The following is a 23,654-nucleotide window of genomic DNA, read 5'->3' on the forward strand; positions in this document are numbered from 1 at the left end:
CTGGTACCTCCAGTACTATTGTGAAGTGTATTCTAAAACTACAACCAGAATCTGTGAAAAACAGTAATAAGATGGACTAGCAACTTCTGCCATGGGTACAGGATGCAGGGAATATGGCATTCCTGTCCAGTGCCAGCCAAGGTAAGCCTTACAGAGGTTTAAAATCACCAACCTCCTCTATACTTAGGAGAAACTGATGAGATATTTTTCTATCTTGAAAGAGGAAAAGAAAGAGTTCTTTCCTCTACTAGTGAATGAATGCAAGGAATGAATGCTGAGTTGGCAGAATTAAAGACATTACCAGTTTTTGGAAAAAGCATATCTGATTTTGCCTGTCCATCCCTGTACAGAAGAAATCACACAATTCTGCATGATTAATAAAAGGAATGTAATGTTTCTGCTTAACAGTTGAACATATGGATTTTTCTTTTTAGATGAAATCTTTAAAAAAAAATCTTAGTTGGTTTTTTTTATAGAACTTGTGAATCTTTCCAAATCATACTAAAATCATGATAAACTTTGCCAGCCAGAAGAAGTAAAATATTATCATAACAGTAAGGCATGTATATAAGGAAGCTTCCACTGGGAAATGTACAAAATCACTAAATATCTTTCCTAAAGATTGGTTAAATATTGACACAGAGTACTTGTATACTAGTTACAAGTGTTTTTAAAAAACAAAATTTTAAAAGATTGCAATCTGATAAAAACAAAAACAAAGTTAAATCGCTTCATAAGTCAGGAAACTCAAATCTATCCAGAAATATCTTATAAAGCTAAAGAAGTCCTGAGAGAAATACTCAACAGTGTCATAATCACCTCTGAGAATATATGATTCTTTCCTGTTTATTCACATTACTTCCTTTCTTCAAACCTCACTTCTGATCTGCCTCCTCCAGGAAGTCTTCCCTGATACTGAGTCCATTCACTCTGTTCATGCCATTACTCTGTCTTTTCTGCCCCCAGATCAATGCCAATGAATCCAAGCTCTCTAGCTTTTTTGTATGGGTTTCATAGTTAAAGATATTATTCTTAGTGTTACCTATGTTGAAAATGCATACTGTCTACATTTATACTTTCAGTGAGTTCTCTCAACTGATTAAAAAGATAAACAACTAAATAGTGCTTTAGCTTTTTGTCCCACTGTTCTAAATGTTTTAGATTTAAAAAAATGAACATTATATAGTGCTGATTCTGTGCTATGTATGGGAACTCTATAAATATTCAGTTTATAAATATTAACTCATTTAGCCCTATGAGGTAGATACTACTAGGTCTTGGGGTAAGACAGGGCTAATCTTGAACCAAGGTTGAGCAACTGCTAGTTTATTAGATAAATTATTTCCAACCTGAGACTCAGATTCCTTATCAATAATAGCAGCCGCCTCATTAGATTACTGTGAGGATGAAGTGAAATAATGAATGTATTTAGCAAATTTCTGCCACTCAACTATTTCTATTCCTATTACTGAATTTACGTTATTTTATACTGTATTTCCTTATTATACTATAAGATCCAGGAAGGCAAATACAGTGTCTTATTCATTTTCATATTCTCTACAAAGTATTTGATGAAGAACCCCCCCAAAATTAGAAAATTAGATTTTTACAGTAAAAATAAAGTAATTGGTACTTTTCCATCTCTACTCCTGAAGCAGCATACACTGAAGAACTGTTGGGTGATATTTCTTTAAACAAGCTATTCATGAAAGGATACCTAGCTTAAAATTGAGAAAGTAATCATTTTTTTTGGATCTTCCTAAAATGGACAAAAAATAAAAATGAAAATAAACTACTGCCATCTACTGATAATTCCTTACAATTGCATAAATCAATGAAAAGAGTTAGACAATATCAGTTATTCTTTCATTCAAGCTACATATGGGGTACATATATATATATACAAAACATTGTGGGAAATATAAATATGAATTAAGTGACTCTGATTTTAAAAATAAAAACCTTATAATATCTACAGTATTTGATAATAAATAGACAAATATTACATGTAAAAAATCAATTAGGAAAAACACTTTCAACTAAATAACTAGCTTTACAGAAAACATGCAATGGAAATACTATAATAAACCACCATGTCCTATTATAACTACTGTTGTTTAGTTGTTAAGTCGTGTCTGACTCTTTGAAACCCCATGGACTGCAGCACACCAGGCTTCCCTGTCTTTCACTATCTCCCAGACTCTGCTCAAATTCACATCCATCGAGTCGATGATGCCATCTTACCACCTCATCCTCTTCCTCCCTCTTCTCCTTTCTCCTTCAAATATTACCAGTTCAGTTCAGTCACTCAGTCGTGTCCGACTCTTTGCAACCCCATGAATCGCAGCATGCCAGGCCTCCCTGTCCATCACCAACTCCAGGAGTTCACTCAGACTCACGTCCATCAAGTCGGTGATGCCATCCAGCCATCTCATCCTCTGTCGTCCCCTTCTCCTCCTGCCCCCAATCCCTCCCAGCATCAGAGTCTTTTCCAATGAGTCAACTCTTCGCATGAGGTGGCCAAAGTACTAGAGTTTCAGCTTTAGTATCATTCCTTCCAAAGAAATCCCAGGGCTGATCTCCTTCAGAATGGACTGGTTGGATCTCCTTGCAGTCCAAGGGACCCTCAAGAGTCTTCTCCAACACCACAGTTCAAAAGCATCAATTCTTCAGCACTCAGCTTTCTTTACAGTCCAACTCACATCCATACATGACCACTGGAAAACCCATAGCCTTGACTAGACGGACCTTTGTTGGCAAAGTAATGTCTCTGCTTTTCAACATGCTATCTAGGTTGGTCATAACTTTTCTTCCAAGGAGTAAGCGTCTTTTAATTTCATGCCAACATTTATTAATTACCTGTAACTATTTCCACATAGTGGGGTCATTCCTGGTGGCTCAGTGGTAAAGAATCCACTGGCCAATGCAGGAGACAGGGGTTTGATTCCTGGGTTGGGAAGATGCTCTGCAGGAGGAAACGGAAACCTGCTCCAGTCTTCTTGCCTGGGAAATTCCATGGATAGAGGAGCCTGGCAGGCCACAGTCCATGGGGTTGCAAAGAGCCGGACGTGACTTAGTGACTAAGCAACAACTTTCACATAGATTATCTGTTTTATCCTTCAGAGCAGTCCTACAGTCTAGACATTATTTTTACCTATATTTTGAAAATAAGGACACTAAAATTTGGAGAAATTAGGAAATTTGCCAAAGATCATACATCCAAGCAAGAAGCATGAAATTTGAATTAGGATCCAAATTAACATTAGGTATTTAATATGTACTTAGGCATTGTAATAAACAACATTTTTGTACCATCTCATTTGAATTCAAGAGGCAAGTGCCTATAATTGACCCTTGGGAGGAGATTTTTAAAAGGCCATGTTTCCAGCTTTTGGAAATTCATCATCCAGTACCTCCCTCTAAGTTAAGGAGCAAAATAAAGCAAGGCTGTCAAATCCTTCCCCCCACCCTTCCAGCCCCAGGGTTTTGAGAGCTTCTGGCTTAAAAGAATGAAGAGGCAACCATCCATGTGCACCCATGTCACATAAACATCATTTTTCATCCAGAATGGAAAAAACTGCTATGTGGACCTGCCAGGTAGTTCTAGTTAAGTTTATAATTTCCTCCCACCTCTTTTAGAACAAATATTTTATGAGAAAACAAGGAGAGAAAAATTGTGTAGATAATTTTCAAATGGGTATGAAATTGCCTTTTTGTTTTCCAAGTGGGAGAGGACATTTAATATCTCAAGTTGATTTCGACTGGGGAAGCAAAAAAATAACCTGGGGAAAGATAAAAGTTTTCCTGAAACTGAGACTTAAAAAAACATGATGGAATCAGTTCCGGATGGTTCATTTCCAACAAAAAACTAAAGAGGCATCATGGGAAAAATATAACATACTGCACATATTAGTAAGAATCAATAATACACAATTCAGGTAAAAAAAGACTATTTCTACTGCATGTTTTCAAGAGAAGCTAGAACATCAGAGTCATCCCAAAAGAATAAATTAAGTGAATCATTAAAATTAAAAAAATTATCATAATACCATACCTATTATATGGCAGAGTCTTAGAATCTGCTGAAACTAGGGATTATTCTCTTCTCTGGCTAGGCAATGAGATTAAAGTTTCAGGTTGCTGAAAATAGAAAGTAACCAGAGGATCAGTACTGTTTCTTAACTTCCTTTCAGAGAGAATGTAGAGAATATTTATGTATTATTCATTGTTTATAGCTTTAAGTTGAAGGTGGGATTTCTCTGAGCTGGTTTGACGTATGAAGCAGCGCACCGAAAGCCAGTGCTCTGTGATAATCTGGAGGAATAGGGTGGAGAGGGAGGTGGGAGGGGGCTTCAGCATGGAGAGGTCCTATGATGGAGTCACACTGATGTATGGCAAAAACCATCAAAATACTGTCAAGTAATTATCCTCCAATTAAAATACATAAATAAATATTTTTAAAAAAGATTTCTGCCTCCATAATTACAAGAGAACAGATTTTGTTGTTTTAAGCCATCCAGTTTGCTCATTTGTTATGGACACTAACGTAAGTTTTTCACAAGGAAATTTGCATGTTTTATGTCCATTTCTGAAAGGACTCATAAACTCTAATGTAAATGGCTTAAAGACAACTGTTACCAGTTTTAAAGTTATCAAGAGAAGGATTTACATGGTGATGTAACAATTCCTGGTGATTTTCCCAATGGTTCCCCTTAACAGCCAGGCACTATCTCTGCCCCCCAAAGACTTTTGAAGTCTCCATGGGTGAAGTAGATGCAAAGTCAAATAATGAAAATGTAGAGGTACAGTGTGTGTTTGCTAAGTCTACCTACACTTAACCTCTCACCAATGAACTCATTCTATTTCCTTTTAAATCATAAGCTGCAAATACCCACATCACGCTGAATGTGCATGCTGAATGCTAAAGGGTTAGAAGGCCACTTTCCAATGAATCTGCCCACTTCTGCTCCTACCAGTGAAAATGTCACTTGTGTCTGTTCTCAAACCTGTTTATGCCAGTGGAACTTGTCACTGTGCTTTCACAATTTAGTTATTAAGTAAACCAATGTAATAGTGTGGGAAAAAAGTTTGTTCTTTAAAAGCTACACTTATATTTTTCAAGACCCAATTAAGGTGAGTTGTTTGAATGGATAACTATAAAAAGATTATAAAGAAGTAATTTGCACTCAGATAGCTTCACAAGTATCTCTTGTGTGCATGATACGTCACTTCAGTTGTGTCCAACTCCTTGCGATCCCATGGACTGTAGCCTGCCAGACTCCTCTGTCCATGGGATTCTCCAGGCAAGAATACTAGAGTGGGTTGCCATTCCTTTCTCCAGGGGATCTTCCTGGCCCAAGGATTCATAGAACCTATGTCTCTCCTGCATTGGCAGGTAGGTTCTCTACCGCTAGCGCCACCCAGGAAGCCTCATTTTCCTCTTAAAAGAATGAAATTTTGAGAAAGCTTAGCTGATGGTTGGGAAGTGTACTTTATGGTAGCGATATGATGCAGAACTCTAATCTGGAGGCCATGTACAAAGGAAAGGCTGTGGCAAAAGGCTGTGCTGCTCAACAGACTGGCAAACAAGCATGTAGCTGTTTCAGGTTAAAAAAAGAAACTTTAAGGTATTATGGTATACTTTTTATACTTTTTCATGACTGGTTTAACTTTCCTTTGAAATAGATTTATTTAGATATAATTTATATACTACCATGTTCATATTTATGAAGTACACAATTTAATCTTTGACTTTTTCAATGTATTGCTTGGTTATGGATATAGACTGCATCCATGAATGAGCTTCTCCTGTACAAACAAAATGCTACAAGAAGTTGTTGATTGTGCTTGGTAAGGGAATGGGGCTACAAGGAAGGTTATATTTAAGCTTAAAAAAAAGTATATATAGAGAACAATGTTCTAAATAGAAGAAATAGTTTATGTAAAGTGATGATCCTATGGTGTTCCAAGGAACAGCCTTTAGTTTGAGTGGTTTGGTAATAGGGAAGTCATTTTTTCAAATCTAATTATGCATCTGAATCATCTGTAGAGATTAAAACAAAACAAAAAGCAAAGCAAAACAGGCTGAGACTTGACTCCTTGAGTTTCTGATTCAGATGTGTATCTGGAGGTGGTAGAGGAGGGTGGTCTCTGCATTTCTGGTTTTTAAAGTTCTACTTGTAGTTCTGATGTGCAGCCAGGATTGAGAACCACTGGAGTGGGGGAATGGGGATGAGATGAGTGTCAGATCAGGCCATAGTCCAGGACCAGATGGTGAAAGGAAATGGGTTTATAAATACAATATAATGAAAAACTTTCTCTTCCCTGATGGCTTCTCTATTTTGAAATATTTCTTTTTTAGCTTGTTTACTGTTACATGACAGGAAATAAATGCCCACCATCGTCTATAAAAACAGACATAAATGTTTTAACCCAGCTTTGTAACTAAAGACCTCCATTTTGTTTACAGTGATATTCAACGTAAAACAAGCTTGGGGCAGAGCAGATCCGCTGCAACATTTACCACTCAGTGTTCTTAATAAATGTCCAGAAAAATAATGAAAATACAGTTTTCGGGAAAAAAAAATCTGCCAGAACTGAAGAGTGGGTTAACTGGTGGGTGGATTGGGGACCCCATTCTCTAAACAGAATAGCAGTCGTCTCAGTTCCCAGTTCTCTTCTAAACTCCCAGATTGCTGAGATTCTTTCAGGGAAACATTCTTCAGAACTTATCATGTGAACAACTGTCAGAAAAAAGGGACCCCTCCTTCCATCATAACCAGTGCCACAGGAAGCACCTTGTCTCCTACGCTTTGATTGTTGGAGATATTTTCCCTTTGGCCACAGCATCTGCCATCTACATAGGTAGGAGATGTTCAGTATTTTAAAATAAATAAATGTTACGCTCTTTGAGGGGAGAAAGGGGATGCTCATTTACATTTTTATCACAACTCTTAAGGTCAGTGCCTTCTAATTTTCTATGCTTGGCCCATATTTTTATAAGGACACCGGTTTATCCACACACGTGAAGGAGCTATGAAGTCTAGTCAGAAAGTTAGGGGGGATCAGCAAAAAAGGCAAAGGAGGGTTCAGCCATCTAACTTGTTTCTGGAAACAAAGCCAAACAGTAAAGATGAAAGAAAAAAAAAATCTGCCTCAGGAGGCGCAGTACGTGAACTTGAACGAGACACAGTGCCAAGTGCTAACGTAAGGAGGTTCTCGGGCCAGGGCTCTGAGGATGAATCTGCGGGTCCCCAGGGCGCCGAGCGCGGACGCAGGAGAGGGCGTCGTCGCCCGGGGAGGGAAGCGGACGCCGCCGGCCCCTCAGCCGCTCCGCCGCGCGCCGGTCGGGAGGCCGGCCCGGCTCCCTCACGGCCCGCCCGCCCCTCACCCGCCCCGCCTCCTGCCCGGCCTCCCGCCCGCGGACCTGCCTATAGCTCCGCTCGGCCCGGCCGCTGCTCGGTTCCCGTTCCGCTTCCAGGAGCCGCGCGGCAGGTACGAGCTGGACCCGGAACTGCTGACGGTTCCCGGCGCTCGGGCGCATCTGCCCCCCGGGTCGCTCCCGCTCCCCGCCCCCCGGCCCCCGGCCCCCGGCCCGGCCTCCGCAGCCGTCGGGTGGATGCGGAGCGGGTGCCCCGTCCGCAGTTAAGCGGGTGCAGCGGCTGAGGCGGGACGGGCGCCGCCCTCACAGCGGCGGGGGCCCGGCTGAGGACTGCGGGGCGCACGCTCGCGGCCTCTGGGTCTCGTTCACGCTCAGGACCGGGGCCGGTAGACGCCTCAGAGCTCGAGCTCGCAGCCGAGCGTGCAACCGAAAGTGACGGAGGACGGCCTCGAGTGTGCGCCCGACGGTCAGAAAGGCCCGCAGGGGCGGCAGGAGTCCGGGCGAGGGGTTAGGAGGGGCAGAGGCTGACGCCGGAGGGGCCGCCAGAGACAGAGCGGCAGCCCGGAGGGGCGGGCAGGGGCTGAAGTAAGAAAGTGTAGTGGGGGAGTGCGGAGAGCGGGGGGTGGGGGGAATGATGGGGGGGGGGGTGCTCACGTGATCCAAATGGCCGTTGCTTGCCTGATCATTGGACTTAGGAAGGGACCGAGTGCCAAGAGCTAATGTAACGAGGTGTTGCCATACCTGTGAATCCTGGAGGCAAAACCTCTTGGTCATCTCTGCTCTTAACCTTCAAAACGGATTTTTTTTTTTTAATTGAAGTACAGTTAATTTACAATATTAATTTTGGGTTCAACATGGTGAGTCAACATTTTTATAAATTATACGTCATTTAAGGTTATTCTCAAATACTGGCTGTATTCTCTGTGGTGTACAGTATATCCGTGTAGCTTATTGATTTTATAAATAGTAGTTTGTATCTTAATCCCCTTGCCCCTGTCTTGCCCCTCCCCGCCTTCCCTCAACCTGCTGGTAACCGCTCATACCTGTGAGTCTGTTTCTTGGGGGGGGGGGGGGAATACAATTTTTCTGAGAAAAAAAAATTAAAAAAAATTTTAATTTTAAATACAACTCCATTTAATTTTATTGATCTTAAGGCCCAGGTATTAAGATCATGGCATCTGGCCCCATCACTTCATGGGAAATAGATGGGGAAACTGGAAACAACGTCAAACTTTTTTGGGGGGCTCCAAAATCACTGCAGATGGTGATTGCAGCCATGAAATTAAAAGACGCTTACTCCTTGGAAGGAAAGTTATGACCAACCTAGATAGCATATTAAGAAACAGAGACATTACTTTGCCAACAAAGGTCCGTCTAGTCAAGGCTATGGTTTTTCCAGTGGTCGTGTATGGATGTGAGAGTTGGACTGTGAGGAAAGCTGAGCGCCAAAGAATTGATGCTTTTGAACTGTGTGTGGTGTTGGAGAAGACTCTTGAGAATCCCTTAGACTGCAAGGAGATCCAACCAGTCCATCCTAAAGCAGATCAGTCCTGGGTGTTCTTTGGAAGGAATGATGCTAAAGCTGAAACTCCAGTACTTTGGCCACCTCATGCAAAGACTCATTGGAAAAGACTCTGATGCTGGGAGGGATTGGGGGCAGGAGGAGAAGGGGACGCCCGAGGATGAGATGGCTGGATGGCATCACCAACTCAATGCACATGAGTTTGGGTGAACTCCTGAAGTTGGTGATGGACAGGGAGGCTTGCCGTGCTGCGATTCATGGGGTCTTAAAGAGTCGGACAGGACTGAGCGACTGAACTGAACCGAAGGCCCAGGTATTTTGTAGGAAGGGATGTGACCTAACAAGCCTGTCATGTCAGGATTAATGATATATCAATGATACGTTGACACCCTGTAATTAAAAAACAGGACTTCCTCTAAGTCAATAAGTAATTGCCTGCTTAAAATTGATGATCTGAAAACAAAACAAAACCTGTTGTTCTACTGGAAAGATGTAAAGTACATTCACAAAATGAATTAAGAGCTGGTTTTGCTTTCATTGGCATGGTTCTCTTCTGATAAATAGTGGATTAGCTTTTCTGGGAGGAGTCCAGGCTCACTATTCTGGTTACATTTTTAAGTCAATGCAATTCTTCTTTTTACCCATCCACAAGTTTCTGTTGTAGCTATAACTATATTGATATAATTTTGCATTCTTACTTATGCTAATTTTTCTTTACAGGTGAATTTTGGGGGACACACAAACTTCTTTGAAGAACTTTGTACAGAATTGAAGGATGGCAGAAGCAGTGTTGATTGATCTCTTTGGTTTGAAACTGAACTCTCAGAAAAACTGTCATCAGACATTATTAAAGACATTGAATGCGGTCCGATACCACGATGGTGCCAAGGCCAAGTTCTTTTGCATAATATGTTGTAGTAACATCAGCTGTGACCATGATAATTGTGAATTAGAAACAGGCAATGGGTTATCAGCTCTCTTGAGAGAATTTGAGATTGTTAGCAATCCCAGCATGGCTGCCTCTTTGTATACAATTAAACAAAAAGTTGATGAAAAAAATTTGAGTTGCATTAAGGTAATTGTGCCTGTGCACCGGAAGACATTAATGAAGGCTTTCATTGATCAACTCTTTACTGATGTTTACAATTTTGAGTTTGAAGATCTACAGATGACTTTGAAGGGAGGTCTTTTGAAACAGTCTACTGAAGTAAACATAATCACATCTCAAGAACTAGAAGCAATCCAGAATGAAATAGAAACATATTTGAGAAGTTTGCCAGCACTGAAGGGAGAATTAACCATTATCACATCTCCTTTGATCTCAGGTATGTTAAACACTATCAGTAGTTTTACTTGAATATGAAAAGCCAGTCTTTCTTTACAGGTTGTTCACTGCTTTTCCTTGTTTCTTTTGTAGACTGGTGTGAGATTATGTGTTCCTTAGCATCAGTTACAACATGGGAGTGTCATGGATGGCCTTATAGAGTCACGAGTGTGAAGGGATAGTCCCTTCAAATCTGCTCTAAATAAATTCGCTTTATGCAAATTTAGCTTTAAGACAAATCCCCCAGCCTTGGTTTTAAATGAGATTTATGACCCTAAGCATTTCCTACTTAGAAATTCTGAAACCTTAACTCCGTAGTGCCTTCACAGAAGAGTGAAATTTAAAACAGTTGATCTCACTTATTAAAGGATATTTACTGTGAGCTATATGCTATTGGGATAACAAAAACTAATGGGGAAAAGATACCCTTTGAGGAACACTAATCCGACAGAGAAGGTAAAACAAACTCAAAACATTGTGTCATAAGAACAGATGAAGCTATAAAGAGCTGTAGAAATTAGAAGCTGGATAAACTAATGCAGGGTGAGATTATTAGGGAAAGTCTTAAGGAGAGACTGGGTTTGTAAGGCTTTATAGTCTTTTGTACAGCCTGGTTTTAATCTTCATTGTTTAATCTTCATTGTTTATCCTCAACAGATACTTTCATACATGGATTTACTACAAGAACAGGTGGGATATCTTACATACCAACTCTTAGCTCATTCAATCTCTTCAGTAGTTCCAAACGGAGAGATCCCAAGGCAGTTGTTCAAGAAAATCTGCGTAGGTTGGGGAAGGCTGCAGGATTTAATGCGAATAAATTTTACCAAATAAAGGTACAATTTTGTTTCATATTTTGGAAGATTTAAAGTATATTCTTGACTCTGCTAATGACTATATGGACTTTAAATAAGCTATTTAATATTTGCATCTAATGTTTTATCTAAAACTTAGGATAATGTTTGTGATTATTTTTCTTAGAGATACATATCATATTCTAAAGATCAATTCTATGATATAATACACACACACACACACACACACACACATCTGGAACTCCTTACATCTAAAAGTACAGTTGTTTTTTAGTCACTGAATTGTGTCCGATTCTTGTGACCCTGTGGACTGTAGCCCACCAGGCTCCTCTGTCTATGGGATTTCCCAGGCACGAATACTGGAGTGGGTTGCCATTTCCTTCTCCAGGGGATCTTCCCGACCCAGGGATCAAACCTGAGTCTCCTGCATTGGTAGGTGAGGGTTTTTTTTTTTTTTTTTTTTACCACTGAACCATGAGGAAAGCCCCAGAGTATAGTACCACTGCCTTTTTGATTTAGAGGTAAGTTTCCTGAATGGTGGGAGAGAAAAGCCATTGTTTTCTATATCAACACTAGGAGGAACTAGGGTAAAACTGATAACTGTTTCTTACAGAATTCTAGATTTCTCTGACTCTAGGAAAAGTAAAAATATTATTGATTTGGAAATTAAATTTCTTTCAGTCAATTAGTACTTTGTGGAAGGTACTGCTATTAGGTTTAGACCCTAATGCTGAGAAAGATTGAGGGCAGGAGGAGAAGAGGGTGACAGAGGATGAGATGGTTGGATGGCATCATCAACTCAATGGACATTAGTTTGGGCAAATTCCAGGAGATAATGAAGGACAGAAAAGACTGGTATGCTGCCGTCCACGAAATCAAAGAGAGTTGGACACAACTGAGCGACTGAACAACTATTGCAGTTAGAGATTTACCGATCTCTAGTGAGGGGTATTCATGATGGATGGACTATTTTGAATTTTTTTAAATTTATTTTTAATTGGGGGAGATCTCTTCAAGAAAATTAGAGATACCAAGGGAACATTTCATGCAAAGATGGGTTCGATAAATGACAGAAATGGTATGGACCTAACAGAAGCAGAAGATATTAAGAAGAGATGGCAAGAATACAGAGAAGAATTGTACAAAAAAGATCTTCATGACCCAGATAATCGTGATGGTGTGATCACTCACCTAGAGCCAGACATCCTGGAATGTGAAGTCAAGTGGGCCTTAGAAAGCATCACTACGAACAAAGCTAGTGGAAGTGATGGAATTCCAGTTGAGCTATTTCCAATCCTGAAAGATGATGCTGTGAAAGTGCCGCACTCAATATGCCAGCAAATTTGGAAGACTCAGCAGTGGCCATAGGACTGGAAAAGGTCAGTTTTCATTCCAATCCCAAAGAAAGGCAATGCCAAAGAATGCTCAAACTACCACACAATTGCAGTCTTCTCACACGCTAGTAAAGTAATGCTCAAAATTCTCCAAGCCAGGCTTCAGCAATACGTGAACCGTGAACTTCCAGATGTGCAAGCTGGTTTTAGAAAAGGCAGAGGAACCAGAGATCAAATTGCTAACATCCGCTGGATCATCCAAAAAGCAAGAGAGTTCCAGAAAACATCTATTTCTGCTTTATTGACTATGCCAAATCCTTGGACTATGTGGGTCACAATAAACTGTGGAAAATTCTTTAGGAGATAGGCATACCAGATCACCTGACCTGCCTCTTGAGAAACCTATATGCAGGTCAGGAAGCAACAGTTAGAACTGGACATGGAACAACAGACTGGTTCCAAATAGGAAAAGGAGTACGTCAAGGCTGTACACTGTCACCCTGCTTATTTAATTTCTATGCAGAGTACATCATGAGAAACACTGGGCTGGAAGAAGCACAAGCTGGAATCAAGATTTCTGGAAGAAATATCAATAACCTCAGATATGCAGATGACACCACCCTTATGGCAGAAAGTGAAGAGGAACTGAAGGGCCTCTTGATGAAAGTGAAAGAGGAGAGTGAAAATGTTGGCTTAAAGCTCAACATTCAGAAAATTAAGATCATGGCATCTGGTCCCATCAGTTCATGGGAAATAGATGGGGAAACGGTGGAAACAGTGTCAGACTTTATTTTTTTTGGCTCCAAAATTACTACAGATGGTTATTGCAGCCATGAAATTAAAAGATGCTTACTCCTTAAAAGGAAAATTATGACCAATCTAGACAGAATATTAAAAAGCAGAGACATTACTTTGCCAACAAATGTCCATCTAGTCAAGGCTATGGTTTTCCAGTGATCATGTATGGATGTGAGAGTTGGACTGTGAAGAAAGCTGAGCGCCAAAGAATTAATGCTTTTGAACTGTGGTGTTGGAGAAGGCTCTTGAGACTCCCTTGGACTGCAAGTAGATCCAACCAGTCCATCCTAAAGGAGATCAGTCCTGGGTGTTCTTTGGAAGGACTGATGCTGAGGCTTAAACTCCAATACTTTGGCCACCTCATGTGAAGAATTGACTCATTGGAAAAGATCCTGATGCTGGGAGGGATTGGGGGCAGGAGGAGAAGGGGGCGACAGAGGATGAGATGGCTGGATGGCATCCCGACTCAATGCACATGAGTTTGGGTAAACTCTGGGAGTTGGTGATGGTCAGGGAGGCCTGGTGTGCTGTGATTCATGGGGTGGCAAAGAGTGGGACACGACTGAGCAACTGAACTGAATTGCTTTACAATGTTGTGTTGGTTTCTGCCGTACAACAGTGTGAATCAGCCACAAGTATATATGTATCTCTTCCCTTTTGAACCTCCCATTGGCTATCTGTTTCACATATGGAAGTGTATATATGTCAATACTACTATCAACTGATCCTACCCTGACTTCCCTGCCCTGCTGCTGTGTCCACAAGTCTGTTCACTACGTCTGCATGTCTATTCCTGCACTGCAAATAGGTTCATCAGTACTATTTTGATTTTTTTTTTAAATGTTGAAGTCTGTTTTCCTTTGAGAAAAATACGTAGAGATTACCATATCATAGAATTAAGTAAATTTGTTATTACATATATATGGACCTGATGTTATTAAGGAATGCTAGTAACCTTAAACTGGTTATATAATTTTGTACAAAATACACATTTTCAGAAAAGCTTATGGTATGAGAAATTCTATTTTAAAAACATTTTTATTTCACATCTTTGGTATTAGACTGATCATGCCAGTGACGTCTGGATTATGGGAAGGAAGGAGCCTGAATCTTATGATGGAATCACCACAAATCAAAGAGGAGTCACAATAGCAGCTCTTGGTGCTGACTGTATTCCGATAGTTTTTGCAGATCCTATCAAAAAAGCATGTGGGGTTGCTCACTCTGGTAAGTGTACTTATTTAAGCACCTAGGATTTTTACCAGTTTGGGGGGAAAGTTATAATTTTTCCCCAAATTTATAAAAGTTATAATTTCTTTCTGATGGACATTGTTTTTGTTCATTCTGTAAGTAATGGTCCGACTCTCTGTGACCTCACGGGCTGCAGCACTCCAGGCTTCCCTGTCCTTCACCATCTCCCAGAGCTTGCTCAAACTCATGGCCATTAAGTCATGCCATTCAACCATCTCATCCTCTGTCATCCCCTTCTCCTGCCCTCATTCTTTCCCAGCATTAATAGTTAATTACTACCCATGGTGATAAGTAAAGATAGAAGAGGGCTAGTAGACTCATAGGTCAGGAGCAAATACAAGGAGTACTTATGTCAAATTATGTGACTCAGAATATAATCCTTAAAGAAAGCAGTTACCTAGGCTGATTCTTGGGAGGTTTGTAGGATTTGGCTAGGTACCAATGTTTCTCAGCAGGAGTGTTATTAACATTTGGGGCAAGATAGTCTTACATTGCAGACTTAAGTTTGCTTGGCTTTCAGAATTCTTAATACCAGTTGTACTTTTTGTAATAACCAAAAAGAAAAGCCTCAATGCTTTTCAAAACATTCCCAGGGAGTTGTACTGAGTTGTATTGTCTCTGGTTTGAGAAGTCTACCCTTGAAGTCTAGGTAATAGGGAATAGGAAGGTTAGACATGTCACAGAAGGTGTTTTTGAAAATGCAGCAGCAAGTGTAAAGATAAAAAACAAGATATGTTTGGAAAATTGCATTTAGTTTAACATGTTATAGTTGATTAGCTTTAACTATTCTCTGAAAATAAGAACAAAGAATTTTTAGGTGCTATGTTTGTTAAGGTTTTGGAATTTTGTTTGTTGGAAGTTTTTTAAAAATACTATTTAGATTATCCAGTAGTAATGAGTCGATGTAAAATGAGTGATCTTTTATTATTGTCTGCTTGTAAATCTATGGCTACTTTGTTTGCATTTTAGACTATAGACAAATAAGAAAGTGGTTTTTTGTTTGTTTGTTTTGATCTAAATAAAGTAATGGAATTGAATGACTAGAAGTCAAGTTTACTATTTAACATTGTCAAAAGTTATTTAAAATATGAGTCTTAGTTCTTGGATATAAAATGTGAATATTATTTGTTACTTCCTGGGTTTTGAAACATTAAATTTAAAATTATGAAAGGTAAATGAAACAGTCTTGAAAAGGAACAAAGTTAGATGTCTCATACTTCTTGATTTCAAAACTTATTATAAAGCTACAGTAATCAAAACAGTATGTATGGTACTGGCATAAAGACAATAGAGCAATGGAATAGAACAGACATTCCAGAAACAAACCCTTGCATGAGGGTCAGATGATTTTTGACAAGGTACATAGACCATACAATGGGGAAAGGACAGTTTCTTTAACATATGGTACTGTGGAAACTGGATAGGCATATGCAAAAGAACAATGTTGGACCCTTATGTCATATATAAAAACTAACTCAAAGTGGATCAAAGATCTAAATGTAAGAGCTAAAACTCTAAAAATTATAGAAGAAAGTATAAGTGTAAATCCTTGTGATCTTGGATGAGGCAATGGTTTCTTAGATATGATACCAAAAGCACAAGCAACAGAAGTAAAAATAGATAAGTTGGATTTTATCAAAAACAAAAATTTCGGTGCATCAAAGAAACACAGTCAACAAAGTAAAAAGTTAGCCCAACAGATTGAGAGTAAATATTTTCAGTTCATACATCTAATGAGGAGTTAATATTCAGAATACAAAAAGAATACCTACAGTTCAACAATAACAACAAAAATAAAAAGATTTGATTGAAAAATGGGTAAAGGACTTTAGTAGATCTTTCTCCAAAGATGATATGCAAATGGTCAGTAAACATGTGAAAAGATGCCCAACATCACTAATTTGGAAAAAGCAAATCAAAACCACAGGATATCACCTCACATCCATTAGAATGGCTGATATTTTTAAAAAATGAAAATAAGTTTTGGTGAAGAGAAATGGAAACCATGATGCACTATTGGTGGGAGTATAAAATGATGCAGCTGCCATGAAAAACAAGTGTGATGGTTCCTCAAAAAGTTTTAAATAGAATTCATATGATCCAACAGTTCCACTTCTGAACATATATCCAAAGAATTAAAAGCAGGATGTCAATAGGATATTTACACACCCATGCTCAAAATAGAAATTATTCACAATAACTAAGAGGTGAAATGACCCTTAGGAAAAATACATAAACTGACCCTGCTCATTTTTAACTTAGATATAAATTAACATAACTTAGATATAAATTAAGATAACATTTTGTTGTTTTGACTTTGCTTATCTCTGTTTTGTCCTATTTACTAGGTTGGAGAGGTACCTTGTTAGGTGTTGCTATGGCTACAGTGAACGCTATGAGAGCAGAATATGGCTGCAGTTTGGAAGACATTATTGTTGTATTGGGGCCTTCAGTCGGACCGTGCTGTTTTACTCTTCCAAGGGAATCAGCAAAGGCATTTCATAATCTTGATCCCGGATGTGTACGGCTGTTTGACTCACCAAATCCCTATGTTGACATCCGTAAAGCCACTAGGTGTGTTTGATTTCAGGCTTCCCTGGTGGTTTAGTGGTAAAGAACTTGCCTACCAATGCAGGAGATGTGGGTTTGATCCCTGGGTTGGGTAGACTCCCTGGAGAAGGAAATGGCAACCCACTCCAGTTTTTTTGCCTGGGAAATCTCATGGACAGAGGAGCCTGGCAGGCTGTAGTCCATGGGATCACAAAAGAGTCAGACAGGACTTAGCGATTAAACAACAATAATGATTGATTTCGGTCCGGAACTGTAATGATGAAATCTACCATTTCCTGTTGTGTCCCTGTTCTATAACTGAATGACAACTTGCATTATTCCAAGCAGATCTTTCCCAGAGTTCTTTTACACTAATATCAATGCTTTTTCCATATTGCTTTGTCTGTTGGTAAACTTTCTATCTTTGGAAAAATCTTTATCCTAAGGATTCTTCTAGAACGGGGAGGAATTCTACCACAGAATATTCAGGACCAGAACCAGGATCTCAACCTCTGTACGTCTTGTCATCCTGACAAGTTTTTCTCCCATGTCCGAGATGGCCCTAACTTTGGTACACAGATCGGCTTCATCTCAGTTAGAGAATGAGGTATAGTAGCTTCTCTCTCCCCGTTCCTCCTCCCTTCTCCTCCCTGCTTCCACCTTTCCCTCCCCTCATTTTGAAAAATAATTGTATTTAACTTCACTCCTTTATTCCTGTAGGAGGAATTAATTTTCTACTTTTTAGTGAAACAATAATGGTAGAGCAGTTCATTTTCAGTGACGTACTCTAATATAAAAGGGCAGTATAAGCATATATGAGGATAAAAGTAAAACAATTTTTCATTAAATCCTTTTTGTATGCCATTAACTCTCCTATATGCTCAACATCTTCTGTTTTTATCGTAACGTCTTTATAATTTTAAAAATTCTTTTGAGTTTTAAGAAACCCTTGCTAAAAACCCTAAATTCTAGAGTAATAATACATACACAGAGCAGCCTAGTTTTATAACCAAACTTCCAACTGGTTATCTGTAGCAGGAGTTGGTCAATTTTTTTAAAGGTCTAGATAGTACACATTTTAGGTGTTGTGAGACACATCATCTCTATCTCAGCTATAAAAGTCTGCTTTTGTAGAGCAGAAGCAGAAATGAATGAATATGTCTGTATTTCAGTAAAATTCTGTTGACAAAAAAAACAGGTGAGGGGCCAGATTTGGTCCACAGGGCATAGTTTGCTGTCACTTGAGCTACAATCATAGAGCAGGATTGAGTGTAATTTCATTAAATTAGTATTTCTTAGAGATGGATTTTTTTGGTTATACAAAATTTTGTGACAGTGATATGGCACTGATTCTTTAGCATATATCTGATTTTCCTTAAGGTTATTTTAACTGAATATTGTTTTTAGTCTTTACAATGTCTTTAACTCTTTAATATACAAAAGTCTTTAATAAATTTAGTGATTCTTTTAATAGCACTACTAATGGTCTCATATTTGATTTCTATGTATTTTTACAGATACTTGACTGGATTTTTGCATAACTATTTCCTGCTTCCTTCCAAACCAACTATAAGAGAGAAATGTAGCTGTTTGATATACTTAAAACCAAAAGGATTACAATGAATAATTCAACTTTCAGATATACTTTCATTATTATCCAAAGCCAAATGATTAATTGATTTTAACAATAACTGACAGAAAATCAATATGATATAGTTTGTATGTTATACAGATAAGAATTATTCTTAACGTTTGTCCTCTGTATTTGTTACATACATCAGGAATAAGTCTACTCAGTTTAGTATTTATTGGGTAGCCTCTATTTGTCAAGAATTCTGTGAATCATAGATGAAATCAAGATGAGTAATACTTTTTTCCCTTTGAGTCTAATGCAGTGGAAGAGATAAACACTTCTAACACTTTAGTTTAATAGAAAAGTACAGGAGAAGGAGGATTAATTCTTTCTGGAACGCAGACTGGAGAAGGTATTGCAGAGAAAATGACTTGTCACATGGATCTGGAAGACGTATAGACTTTTGACAAATAAAGGACAACCATAACAGGTTAAGGGAATACCATAAACTAGGGCATGAAACTGAAAGTGTTCTAGAAAGAGGAGGGTGTGGGTAGGAGTTACTGGAAAAACAGGTTAGAAACCAATTAGGGTCTTGAAAGCTATGTCAAAGAATTTTGGAGTTAATTTTCCAGGCAAAGAGTAGGCATAGAAAGTAGGGGAGTGTTTTTATGTCCTTGGCATTATATTTAACACGATGGATTTGTGAGAGACTAAAGCAGAGAGATTAGTTAAGAAGCAGTCAGAATACTTTAAAAAAGAAATAATGAAGCCCGAATGCAGTGGAAATTAAAATTGAGATGAGAGTAAATGAAATAGTATGACATTTCAGAGACGGAATCTGCAGATCCTGTTCCTAGAGCATGGAGGTGAGAGGTGAGGACCAGTGGGGAAATCTCTGATTACTCCCCAGTCTCTGCTTGCTGACTACCTGGAGTGGCAGTAAAGATGGGGAGGAGGTTTGGGACACGGGAGGAATAATGACTTTGACACACAGACTGAAGTGCTTCCAGATGGAAATGTGTGGTCAACAATTAGATACAGAGACCGGGAACCTGGGAAGGATCCATGAAGAAAGAGGGATTTGGGAGTTGGCTGCACGGAGATAGTGCCTGGGTCTACTGGAATATGCTGGGTCATCTTCACAGAAACACAGAGTGAGAAAAAGGGAGGTCCAAGGATGAAACCTTACACACCTGCATTTGAAGAGCCAGAAACTGAACCAGTAAAAAAGATTAGAAAAAAAAAATACAGTCATTTTGGGGAGAGACGCCAGCATAAATATGAGAGGTACTCAAAAAGAAATGTTCAGGGAGTTACCTGGTAGCATAGTGGTTAGGATTTGGTGTTTCCACCGCGGAGGCCTGAATTTGATCTCTGGCCAGGGGTGGGAGGGATCCTGCATGCTGCTGGTTGCAGCCAAAACACAAAAATAAATAAGAAACTAGTAGATTAGTAACTGTGTTGAGGCTGTTCGATGGGTCGTTGTGATGGATTTCAGTGCTTTGAGGAAGAGGATGCACCAGTGTCAGATACGACTTTGCTAGTATTTATTGAAGTAAGTGAAGTTGCTCAGTCATGTCCGACTTTTCGACCCCCTGGACTGTAGCCCACCACGCTCCTCCGCCCAGCCCATGAGATTTTCCAGGCAAGAATACTGGAGTGAGTTGCCATTTCCTTCTCCAGGAGATCTTCCCGACCCAGGGATTGAACCCGAGTCTCCCGCACTGTAAGAAGACGTTTTACCGTCTGAGCTAGCAGGAAAGTCCAGAGAACATAAAACACCGGGGGCTATATTTTGACACAAGGGGTGATATGTATATTGTGTGTGTGTAGGGAGGGAGGCGGGGTGAGTAGTTTTAAGTGTATGTGTAGGCTGAAGAGAAAAGGTGTTTTCACTTGGGAAAAATGGTATGGTACCTATTTTTAACATGAATTTTGTCACAGTGAACCTTAAAAGGATTTCTTATTTCATACATATATTTCTTACCTGAATATGCAGAAAATTACATTTGTTTGATACTTCTTCATCCATTACCTCATTTTAACCTTTACAGGTACTCTGAAGTACATAGGTCAGGTGCTATTCCTTTTATTCAGATGACCCTTGATGAGTTAGAGACTGAAATCACATAAATTGTGATAAAGTAAGATTTGAACCTATGTCTTGCGACCCCAAATCTCATTTCAGATTTTACAGTTAATCAAAGCTATCTAAATTAAAATTTTACAACTTTTTATTAATATCAGTATTCTTATACTCAGTCAAAATTTTGTTGAGGTGCTAGGGTAGATTAAAAAATGCAGTTGTAGCCCACTTTTTTTTTTTTTAATATCCAGTGAAAGGTGACAATACAACAATTTCAATACTGTAATATGTGTTGTATGGTTGTGACAACCTGATACCTTGTTTGTTTAATTCTTTGATGAAACTCCTGAGAAATTTATATAAAATATCTCATTTCAAAGTAAGAAAGACAAGATAAATATCAGGTACTAACGCATATATCTGGAGAAGAAAATGGCAGTCCACTCCAGCACTATTGCCTGGAAAATCCCATGGACAGAGGAGCTTGGTAGGCTACAGTCCATGGGGTTGCAAAGAGTTGGACACGACTGAGCGACTTCACTTTCACTTTCAACGCATATATATGGAATCTAGAAAGATGGTACTGATGAATTTATTTGCAGGGCAGCAGTGGAGAAACAGACATAAAGAACAGACTTACAGACACAGGTGGGGGAGGAAGGAGAGGGTAAGATGTATGGAGAGAGTAACATGGAAACTTAAATTACCAAATGTAAAATAGATAGCCGATGGGGATTTTCTGTATGTCTCAAAAAACTCAAATGGGCTCTGTAACAACCTAGAGGGGTGGGATGGGGAGGGAGATGGGAAGAAGGTTCAAGATAGAGGGAACATATGTATACCTCTGGTTAATTCATGTTGATATTTGGCAGAAAACAACATTTTGTAAAACAATTATACTTGAAAAATAAATACATTAAAAAAAATACATCATGTCTTCCAATTCAGAGAAGGCATTAAATACAAATTATAAGACAGCAATTTCAAACTCATGCAAAATACTCTTGTTTCATGATAGCAATAAGATTAAAGAATAATTCCACTGAGAAAGATGGATAATTTTCCAATTTGTCACTCTATATTAATCTGTTGAATGCAGAGTATTAGGCAGCCATGTTTTTTGGTACCAAAATATTAAATTCCAAAGCCAAATAAATTATTTTTGAAGAAAATTATGTTTGATTATTTATGACTTTGGATTATCTGTGTCAAAGCATATAAAGAGAAGTTGTCTCCTTGCAATTTTACTGAGAAGTATTGATTCAATAACTCAGAAACAGACTGTTACTGTTAAATAGTCACATCTTATTGCCTCTACAAGATTCTCATGTTTATATGTTTGTATATGGGTTTGTATTTGTATATAGGTTTCTGGGACTTTCAGGGTGTAACTACAATGATCACTTACTTAGTTTTGTTCTGTTTTCAATCTCAGTACTGCTGCTAACTGCACATAGAAAATACAAGTTGCATTTTAGTGAGATGATAAATTAATTTTTTAAATCAGAGTTCAGGACATCATTTTTTAGAGGTACTAGTTATCAAACTGAAATTTATCTAATTGTAATTTGAAATTCCGAGGGGTAGCATAGTGACTAATTATGCTATACTCCATTGCTTTACAAAGCATTGCAAAAAAACTGGTCTTTCCATGATGAGGTAGTAGCTCTGCTACTTTCTCCAAGTAGCTCTGTTCTGTTTCTTGGTATAAAATTGAACCAGTCTTAACCTATGTGTTTGTACGAAATACTTGTAAAGCTCTTACTTTAGATAGAACTTCTTTATACTTTCAAGTAGATAAAAACATTTAGGAATCCTCACCTGCCTGGGTCTCACTTCTACAGAATCTCCAGTAACTGCTTTTCTGTAAGTAGATTTCAGGGGAGGAAATTCAGAGCTCACTCTGTGTCACATGGCAAACAGATAATACCCATGGATTCAGAAGCTAGAAATAAGAGGACAATGACATATGAATTACATCATTTTATATATCAAAGTGGGACTTTATATTTGTTTTCACCTGGTTTTCCTGAGGTTATCCTTCCAATGTATCCATCCTACTTCTTCATGTGAACTTTTAGAGAATGCCATCAATCTGTAGAAGTCCACTCAAGTTATCTGTGTGTCTGTGTGTGTAGACATGGATCTATGTGTGTGCTAAATAGTGAATGAGAAATATCTACGTGCCATGTAAGACACATAGCCTCTTTGCCCTAGCTAGTGTAAATTCACACAAAATTGGATGCAGTGGAATCATAGGTTTCTCTGTATAAAAATTTGTGAATCGTGCAGTAAAGAATGGAAGCATGGTCCCTGTGCTCACCGTAGTGTTTATGGGAACTCTGGCCTAGAGCATGCCCGTTTCCATTGTAGGCAATGTTTTAAACTTTACTTGTGATGGCAAAGATGAGGCAGCTCCTGTAAGTAATACACTGTTCCATGCTAGGTCATCGTGTCACTAAGGAAGAAGAAATCTGCCAGTACTGTTTTTTCTGGATTTAACACATTTAGTTTGGACTCAGTGATCACATGTCAGTTACGTGGAGACAGGCTTCTCATACTCTCCCCACAGATGCATCTTCTTTGTAGAGAAAGGTATGCTTATGTCACACCCCGGTGGGTTTGTGTCAGGGGCCTGAGGTGAACTAACTGTCCTTTCTGTATCTGAAGCAAGCTTTTTAATTCTCAGAAGGCTGGGGTGTCCAGTTACTGTATCTTGTTAAGCAATTAAAATTTCTAGCCGATTCAATAGCTCAAACTACTACAGTCCTTTCTAACAATAGCAACAATAAAAAGGGTACTCATTTCATGGGAAACATTTGAGTGTGAATTAGATTTATTTATAGTGATGACTGAGTTTTGAATTTTCATCCTTTATTTTCTTATTTTTGCATCACTCATTACTACATTTACATCTTACCAGTGCTTCCCTATTCCTTCACTTTCCTTAAGCACGTGTTTTAGTCTGTTAGTGCTCTCAAGCACTATCGATGTGTAAGAAATATGTGCAAGAGAGG

The 23,654-nt window shown here is 38.9% G+C and overlaps 1 protein-coding gene across 5 annotated transcripts; it reads left to right on the forward strand.

The window, feature by feature from the left end:
• The first annotated feature begins 7,460 nt into the window (after positions 1-7,460).
• LACC1 (laccase domain containing 1) lies at positions 7,461-21,809 on the forward strand. Of its 5 annotated transcripts, none has more exons than XM_042254662.2 (7): positions 7,461-7,847; positions 9,624-10,228; positions 10,885-11,063; positions 14,236-14,401; positions 16,774-16,999; positions 17,422-17,582; positions 18,493-21,809. In XM_042254662.2, exons 2-6 carry the CDS (start codon positions 9,679-9,681, stop codon positions 17,579-17,581), a joined length of 1,281 nt encoding a protein of 426 aa, XP_042110596.1. In that variant the 5' UTR covers positions 7,461-7,847; positions 9,624-9,678; the 3' UTR covers position 17,582; positions 18,493-21,809. The 5 variants fall into 5 exon arrangements, with proteins under 5 accessions (XP_042110596.1, XP_027829336.1, XP_060250284.1 ...); XM_027973535.3 differs by having other exon boundaries at positions 7,461-7,494; XM_042254664.2 differs by lacking the exon at positions 7,461-7,847 and adding an exon at positions 8,041-9,216.
• Positions 21,810-23,654: the final 1,845 nt, after the last annotated feature.

This window comes from Ovis aries, chromosome 10 (genome assembly GCF_016772045.2).
Source record: "Ovis aries strain OAR_USU_Benz2616 breed Rambouillet chromosome 10, ARS-UI_Ramb_v3.0, whole genome shotgun sequence".
NCBI classification, from domain to species: Eukaryota; Metazoa; Chordata; class Mammalia; order Artiodactyla; family Bovidae; genus Ovis; species Ovis aries.